This window comes from Gekko japonicus, unplaced genomic scaffold (genome assembly GCF_001447785.1).
Source record: "Gekko japonicus isolate JY-2015 unplaced genomic scaffold, Gekko_japonicus_V1.1 scaffold1360, whole genome shotgun sequence".
NCBI lineage: Eukaryota > Metazoa > Chordata > Lepidosauria > Squamata > Gekkonidae > Gekko > Gekko japonicus.
In genome coordinates this window covers 423,886-432,984 of record NW_015165281.1, presented here as the reverse complement: position 1 = coordinate 432,984, position 9,099 = coordinate 423,886, and the positions used below count along the sequence as shown (strand labels likewise).

The window sequence follows — 9,099 nt, the reverse complement described above, 5'->3', positions numbered from 1 at the left end:
TACTTTAAGGTGCGCAGCTCGGTTTTTCCGCATTTGATTAGAAAAACGAGCACAGTGACGACAGGACTCTGGCCGGTGAGACTCTCCGAGACAAAAATTGCACAGGGTATGATGGTCGGGAGGAGCAATAATCGGTAGACTTCCCCTCAGCAGAAAATAAATGTGCGGTTTTTAAAAGTTTTTTTTAAAGAACAAACAAATAAAAAGAGAAAGGAGAGGAAATTTAGAATAAGGAAAAAATTCCTAAGAGCTGTGAGGCGAAAGCCAAAAGCGAACCGATCTGACCGATGAAAAATAGGTCTACTCAACGCGGCGGTAAGAAAGGAACTGGCGGGATGTCCGCGCCCACCCCTCTGGGCATGCGCGGTGGGGTTCCTCCGCATGCCCGAGGGACTGGGCGCGAAAATCCGTTAAAAGAGCTTGCTACAGCACCGATCGATCCAGCGTATGCGCACTAGATCCTATGGGTGTGAAGCACAGAGACCACGTGGAAGATCGGTACATATCATCTTGTTCCTACCTGAAGCCTCCCAACCAGTTTCCCAACCCATTTCTGACTAGACTCACTGGTTTTACTCAGCAGGGCATCAGCTACTCCTGTGCTACGCACTGGGCCCCAAAGCTTTCAGCGCTGGCTGAAACATGCCCAGCTATCTTTTTGTGTACAAGGCGTGGAATGGTGTTATGGAAAGTCGCATCATTTGTTTTGGCCCAAGCTGGATCGTGCCTGTGTCCACAAGAAATTTCTTCAGCTCTGCCCCACCTCCACTGGCCCTATCCATGCCTTTCTTCCTAGCTGGGCCATGCCATAGAGGCAAAACAAAACAGCCCAAGAAAATATTTGGGGATGGGGGGACGGCGGCACGATTCTCGGGGACAGACTCACCTCCAGAAAACGCAGCAGCTCGATCTCATAGTCTTTCTTCCTCTACAGAGGCAAAACAGTAAAAGAAAAACACAAACCGGTCAACTTCTGAAGGCATCCCATGAAATTGCCCGCACTTCCTGTTCCGTTTCCCCTCTGGATCTGTCAACTCCAACACTAAAAATCTTGCAGGGCTTCTGGAGGCAAGCTTCCAGACTAACAGCTGTTTAGATTTCAGGTCATAATCATAGAAGTTGGAAGGGGCCATACAGACCCTCTAGCCCAACCCCCTGCCCAATGCAGGACCAGCCTAGAGCATCTCTGACAAATATTCGTCCAGCCTCTTCTTGAAAGCTGTCAGTGAAGGGGAGCGAACCACCTCCCCAGGCAGCTGATTCCACCTTTGAACCACTCTGACCGTGAAAACGTTTTTCCCTAATATCCAGCCGATACCTTTCTGCATGTAATTTAAACCCATTGCTTCGGGTCCTCTCGTCTGCTGCCAACTGGAACAGCTCCTTCCCCTCCTCCCAAGGACAGCCTTTCCAATGTTTAAAGAGAGCAATCATGTCCCCCCTCAATCTCCCCTTCTCCAAACTAAACATTCCCAGGGCCCTCAGCCTTTCCTCGTAGGGCTCGGTCTCCAGACCCCTGATCCTCCTCGTCGCTCTCTTCTGCACCCGCTCCATTCTGTCCACATCCTTTTTGAAGAGAGGCCTCCAGAACTCCAGAGCTGTTCTCTCAAGGACCAGTAGCCTCGTCAGGAGACAGGTGCCTCGGTGACTTTGGGAAGGTACTGTGAGGGTCAGCACCTGGGACCCCCCCCCCAGTCAAACCCAGCCCTTCAAGTGGTTTTACTCTGCCTACCCCAGAGGCGAAACAAGAGTGTGGAACTTCAGGAGCAACAGGATTTGGAAGCTGGCTGGGAGGGGCCAGGAAGAGATAATGCTCATCTCACTCCCTGGGACCAAACCTATCCCAGTAGCAAGACTAGCACAAACCAGAGCTCCAAGCTGGACCCTCTCCAGAGGTGAAGGATGGAACAGTGCTGTAGAATAGTCCCCGAGTCTCTTTAAACCAGGACCACAGATCACTGGGGAGACGTACATGGGATGGCAACCTTCAATTATCAAAGGAAAGGATTGTTTGGCATGGAGGAGGGGGGAGGAGGAGGATTCTAGATCTGGCTCTTGGGGAGTAAACAAACTCCAGTGTGGGAGGTCATGGCAAATCAATCAAACTCAGACGCTTTTAATCAAGCAGTGAGAGTTAGAGGAGGCAGGAAGCGCAAACAAGCGGTGTTGCAACCAAACCAGAGCCAGTTTGGTGTCGTGGTTAAGTGCGCGGACTCTCATCTGGGAGAACTGGGTTCGATTCCCCACTCCTCCACTTGCACCTGGCTGGATGACCTTGGGCAAGCCGTAGTTCTGGCACAGCTGTCCTTGAAAAAGAGCAGTTTGTGTCAGAGCTCTCTCAGCCCCACCCACCTCGCAGGGTGTCTGTTGTGGGGAGGGGAAGGGAAAGGAGTTTGTAAGCCGCTCTGAGACTCCCTTGGGTAGTGAAGGGCGGAGTATAAATCCAATCTCTTCTCTTCTTCTTCAAACCAGCTGTGTTTGTACCTGATGCTGACAAACTGCCTTTTAACTGAATTTCATGTAGAAGAAGAGGAGATTCGATTTGTACCCCGCCCTTCACTACCCAAAGGAGTCTCAGAGCTGCTTACAAACTCCTTTCCCTTCCCCTCCCCACAACAGACACCCTATGAGGTAGGCGGGGCTGAGAGAGCTCTGAGAGAGAAACTGCTCTTTTTTCAAGGACAGCTCTTATCAGAACTACGGCTTGCCCAAGGTCATCCAGCCAGCTGCAAGTGGAGGAGTGGAGAATCAAACCTGGTTCTCTCAGATTAGAGTCCACGCACTTAACCATTACCACTGCAGAGGCTATTAGAATTTGTTTGCGCACTGCAGAGACACTGAAGACGACGACATTTCCTGTGCACCTGGAAGAGACGGCCAAATTCAGAACCAAGCTGAGACAAATTAATCCTGTCTCAGGAGGAGAGTGCGCAAATGCCACCATTTTAGGCTCCATTCACACTTCACAAACAAACCAGAGATTAAGCCACTGCTTGTTTGTGAAAGCCACAAACCTGGCTGCACGAGGGTTGCCAAGTCCCCTCCTCGCTCCAGTGGGGGGGGGACCTTGGGGGGCGTTCTGGGGTGGGTGGGTATGCCCCCAAGCGCGACTACGCACTCGGCCACCCGTCTACCTCCCCTCCTGCCAGATTTAAAGGGCTTCAGCTGATTGGCGGGGACCACGTGGCTGGCCAATCAGATGGAGGCCCTTTAAACTGATCAGGAAGGAGAGAGAGGGGAGGTTGCGGGCCGCACGCTTGACTCGCAAAAAGGCCCTTTAAAAGACCAGCAACTGCCCCCTCCCTCTTCCTACATTTAAAGGGCCCTCCAGCTGATTGGCCAGCCACGTGGTCCCTGCCGATTATCAGCTGAAGCCCTTTAAATCTGGCAGGAGGGGAGGGAGAGGGGTTGCCAGGCGGAAGGTCACGCTTGGGGGCGGGGCTTCCCTTGCCAGCCAGCTGGCTGGGGGCCGATAGGAGCCCCCAAAAGCAGGGGGAAATCCCCGCCCAGACCAGGCTGAATGTTGGTCTAAGTGCTCCATCTCTTCCCCCCATTCTCTCTCTTCTGCTCGTGTTGCGCACCAAGACTGAAAATGGCAGTCTCCAACTAACTTCAATTTGGTTTCTTTGCTAGCCAAACAGAATTTTTAACCAGGATTAAACCACGGATAAGAATCCCAGTTAGAAGCGAGGATACGAACCCGTTCATATGGGCGCCTACACGGAAACATTCACAGACCCTGCAGTTAGCGGACGGGTCTCCCGTGTTCAGTCTCAACACGCCACACAAGGGAAGGAGGACGCAAGGCTGACGGACAAGCCAGGTTTGTGCCCGCCGCAAATTAACTTGTTAGCAACCTCTGAATTAAGGCCTATGTGGCAGGAGCCCTAAATCCAAGGGTCGGGCCCCTCAAATGGGTCATGAGCCCCTGCAGAGTTGCTGGGGTGGGTGGTGGTGGCCTTTGCTGTGTAGAGAAGAAGGGTGCCAAGAAAAAAGCAGTGAGGCAACCACGTGTGGTCACTCAGTGGCAAAAAGAAGGAGTTCTCCATGGCTTTGATCTTTGGCTTGTTCCTCACTAGGGTGCACCTCCTGGTGCTTGGTCTCTGTTCCCCACGCCCTACACTTTTCTGGTCCGAGTCTTGACCCGGCTGAGGTCATAATTCTGCCCCCCTCTTTTTCCCCACATGATGGACGCCATGTGATCCCCCAGGACATGGTGGTCCCTGCGTTTGGAAAGGTTGAAATTCGCTGTCCTCTATATATACAACCTGGAAACACGGCCACCAGCAACGCTTCCATCCCCAACCTCTTCCACATTCATGCACAGAAAGGCTGCTTGGCTCACCTGATCACACTTTTTGTGATAAGCATCCTTCTCCTTCTGGGAAAGAAGCTTCCACTGTTGACTGCAAAGCACCATCCGCTCTGTGCTTGGGACATCTTTCATGTTCGCCATCAGCTCGGCACAGTAGAGAGAGTAACTGTTCCTAAAACGACATATATATTCCTATATAGCACCTCCCCATCGGTTGGGCCAGGTGACGTTTTATATCAAACAACACAAGCGGGATGCAGTCGACGCTCAGTGCGATTTCTGCTCTTGATTCCAAACAACAATCAGTAGTCATGGATGTGGCTCAGGGTTATCAACCTAGATATATTGAATTGTTGGTCCTGTTTTATTGGTTCAAGGTTTTTAAACCTAGAATATCGAAATGTATCAGGTTACATAGATTCAGGATTTTTTAATTCAAATATCTGCCACTTCAAGGGCGGATTGTGCCAATGTTTTCACAGTATAGTTTTAGTGTACTTCATAATAAATACATATATTTTGTTTGATTTATTTCTCAGAATGTTTTTCTCTCTCTCACCCAACCTTCTGTTTTGGTTTTCCAGCCCAAGTAAACATGACTGTCCTGAAACAGCCAACGGCCAACGGCCATGAGCAGAGAACTCCATCAGTTTCCAAAGCTTTCCTGCCTGTTGAGGCCAGAGGCTATTTTCAAGCCAGGTGTAGAGCCACTAAGATTTCAAATTATTATTTCTGCTTGTCTTTTTGACGGCAAGGATCCTTTATTCACTCAAGACTTTACTGGAGGTTCTCAAAAGCATGGCTGTTAAACTCTAACTCACCCTGGAGATGGACAGAAACGTCAAGTAGTAAACATAACTAAATAGCTTGGAATCAGTTTACAGGGACACGGATTGAAAGAGGAGGAGGAGGAGGAAGAAGAGTAGTAGTAGTAGTTGGTTTTTATACCCTGTTCTTCACTACTCAAAGGAGTCTCAAAGCGGCTTACAATTGCCTTCCCTTCCTCTCCCCATAACAGACACTCTGTGAGGTAGACGGGGCTGAGAGAGTTCTGAGAGAACTTGTGACTGACCCAAGGTCACCCAGCTGGCTTCATGTGGAGGAGTGGGGAGTCAAACCCGGTTCTCCAGATTAGAGTCCGCCGCTCTTAACCACTACACCAAACTGGCTGCCAACTCCTATACTATTCAGCCCACCTGTTTCCACCTCTCTGTGCCCCTGGCTGGTGATGTGAGGAGAGGAGAGGGCAACAGAAACAGAGCTTTTTCAGTGGTGGCACCTCGCCTTTAGAACGCCCTCCATCTTGCCAGTTTGGTGTAGTGGTTAAGTGCATGGACTCTAATCTGGAAGAACCGGGTTTGATCCCCCACTCCTCCACTTGCACCTGCTGGATGACCTTGGGCAAGCCATAATTCTGATAAGAGCTGTCCTTGAGAAAGAGCAGTTTCTGTCAGAGCTCTCTCAGCCCCACCTACCTCCCAGGGTGTCTGTTGTGGGGTGGGGAAGGGAAAGGAGTTTGTAAGCAGCTCTGAGACACCTTTGGGTAGTGAAGGGCGGGATATAAATCCAATCTTGTCTTCTTCTTCTTCTTGAAGCTTGCCTAGTACATACCTACAGTCCTTTAAGCTCCGGCTCAAAATATTCCTCTTTACCCAGACTATTAACTGAAAGGCTCTCTCTCCTATTTTATGGCCTGCTTCTAGCCAGAGGGCTGCTTCATGGCTATTATTTCCGGACCCCTGAATGTTATTTTTACGGTTTATTTTATACTGATAATTGCCTTGAGGCAATTTTGCTTTGTAAATTGCTTTGAGGACATCTCTGGACATCTTTCAATGGCGTATACATTTTCTGAACAAATAAAAATGATAAACACAAAGGTATCTGTATAGGATTCTTCTGTCAAGGTCAATGGTGTGGACTGGGCTATACAAACCCCTGGTCTTCCTTCTACCCCACAAAAAAGACAGTTAAAAGTAGCCAGGCGAGAGGTTCTAGGCCTGTCAAAACTTGCAAAGCAGTTTTTGCCAGAAGTCTGGGCTGCTCTCAGTACGAAATGCAGCACAGCTAACGCCCGCAGGAATTGGGGGCAGGGGGAGTGGATGAAAAAGAAAGCACAACATTTGAACTTGAGCAAAGAAAATCTAAGTGGCTGTAAGAGGCGAGCTGGGCAGCTGCTCTGTACTAGCCCCAGAAGAAAGTGTGTCACTAGGGATTGCTAAGGTCAGATCCTGAAAAGTTGTTTTTACATTATTTTTGTTCCTCTAAGCGGGAACAAATGCTGGTACGGTGCTGCCTCAGTGGCCCTGATTGGGCAGAAAAGGAGATATATATATATTTTGTAAGCAAATGTTGACAAGTGGGGACCCACAAGAAACTTGCCGGATTGGCTACCCCATTCCCCCCCCACCTCTGCTTCTTCCCCTCTCCCCCCTACTTCTTTCACACTCTTTATCCTTCCTGCCACCCCTTTTCTTACTCTCCCTCTCCTCTCCATGCCTGTCACTTCCTTTCTGCCCCCACCCCATCACTCTTTCTGCCTGTCACTCTCCTGGCCTCCCATCTACTTCCTCCCCTCCACAGCAGCAGTGGCAGCAGCTGCTCTCCGGGAATCACAACGGATTGCTCAAATACAGAGATCAGTTCCTCTTAGGGTTGCCAGCTCCATGTTCGGACATTCCTGGAGATTTGGGGGTGGTGCCTTGGGAGGATGAGTTTTGAGCTTGGAAGTTACCTCAGCAGGGTATAATACCATAAACTCCACCCTTCAAAGCAGCCATTTTCTCTGGGGGAACTGATCTCTGTCATCTGGAGATCAGTCGTAATTCCAGGAGATCGCCAGGCCTTGCCTGGAGGTTGGCAACATTAGTTCCCCTGGAGGAAATGACTGCTTTGGAGGGTGGAGTCTATGGCATTATATCTGTCTGAAGACCCTCCCCACCTCAACCCCCACCATCCCCAGGTTCCACCCCTCAAATATCCAGGAATTCCCAAGCTAGAGTTGGCATCCCTATCTCCTTCCCAACCACCTTATCTGCCCCTCTGTCTTCAGCATTCCATCTCTCTTCCCCCTGCAGCTTCTACTGAGGAAAACTATGGTCTTTCTCCACAGTGGGGACTAAAGCAGTTTACATTATTCTCTCCTCCTATGAGGTAGGTTAGGCTGAAAGTATGTGACTGGCAGTGTTCCCTCTAAGCTGAATTAGTGTGAGCGAGCTCACAGGTTTTAGTCTCCGGCTTACACATTTTTGTCTTAGCTCAGGAAGGAAGGCTCGAGAGCACACTAAATTATGCAGTAGCCAAATTGCTCCCTCACACCTTTAATGCCAGTAGCTCACAAAGTAGAAAAGCAGGTTGCTTACCAGTAAGTGGTGATCTTCAAGTGGTCATCTGTGCATTCACACCCATGGGATCTAGTGCACACGAGCTGGATCGATCGGTGCTGTAGGAAGCTCTTTTAACGGATTTTCGAGCCCAGTCCCTCGGGCATGCGCAGGAACCCCACCGCGCATGCCCAGAGGGGTGGGCGCGGACATCCCGCCAGTTCCTACAAACCGCCGCAAATCAACCCCTATTAAAAATGTAGTAGCTGACAGCAGTGGGGAAGGAGGGCAGGTGGTGTGAATGCACAGATGACCACTCGAAGATCACCACTTACTGGTAAGCAACCTGCTTTTCTACTTTGTGAGCTACTGGCATTAAAGGTGTGAGGGAGCAATTTGGCTACTGCATAATTTAGTGTGCTCTCGAGCCTTCCTTCCTGAGCTAAGACAAAAATGTGTAAGCCGGAGACTAAAACCTGTGAGCTCGCTCACACTAATTCAGCTTAGAGGGAACACTGCCAGTCACATACTTTCAGCCTAACCTACCTCATAGGAGGAGAGAATAATGTAAACTGCTTTAGTCCCCACTGTGGAGAAAGACCATAGTTTTCCTCAGTAGAAGCTGCAGGGGGAAGAGAGATGGAATGCTGAAGACAGAGGGGCAGATAAGGTGGTTGGGAAGGAGATAGGGATGCCAACTCTAGCTTGGGAATTCCTGGATATTTGAGGGGTGGAACCTGGGGATGGTGGGGGTTGAGGTGGGGAGGGTCTTCAGACAGATATAATGCCATAGACTCCACCCTCCAAAGCAGTCATTTCCTCCAGGGGAACTAATGTTGCCAACCTCCAGGCAAGGCCTGGCGATCTCCTGGAATTACGACTGATCTCCAGATGACAGAGATCAGTTCCCCCAGAGAAAATGGCTGCTTTGAAGGGTGGAGTTTATGGTATTATACCCTGCTGAGGTAACTTCCAAGCTCAAAACTCATCCTCCCAAGGCACTACCCCCAAATCTTCAGGAATGTCCGAACATGGAGCTGGCAACCCTAAGAGGAACTGATCTCTGTATTTGAGCAATCCGTTGTGATTCCCGGAGAGCAGCTGCTGCCACTGCTGCTGTGGAGGGGAGGAAGTAGATGGGAGGCCAGGAGAGTGACAGGCAGAAAGAGTGATGGGGTGGGGGCAGAAAGGAAGTGACAGGCATGGAGAGGAGAGGGAGAGTAAGAAAAGGGGTGGCAGGAAGGATAAAGAGTGTGAAAGAAGTAGGGGGGAGAGGGGAAGAAGCAGAGGGGTATGGGGTAGCCAATCCGGCAAGTTTCTTGTGGGTCCCCACTTGTCAACATTTGCTTACAAAATATATATATATCTCCTTTTCTGCCCAATCAGGGCCACTGAGGCAGCACCGTACCAGCATTTGTTCCCGCTTAGAGGAACAAAAATAATGTAAAAACAACTTTTCAG

General features: G+C 50.0%; 1 protein-coding gene across 1 annotated transcript in view; it reads right to left on the bottom strand.

Annotated features, from left to right (window-relative positions):
- Positions 1 to 9,099, bottom strand: part of UBTF (upstream binding transcription factor, RNA polymerase I) — an 86,935-nt gene that overhangs the window by 31,895 nt on the left and 45,941 nt on the right. Inside the window, 2 exon segments of the mRNA XM_015410316.1 lie at positions 887 to 928; positions 4,346 to 4,487. Coding sequence (XP_015265802.1) covers positions 887 to 928; positions 4,346 to 4,487 — 184 coding nt within the window.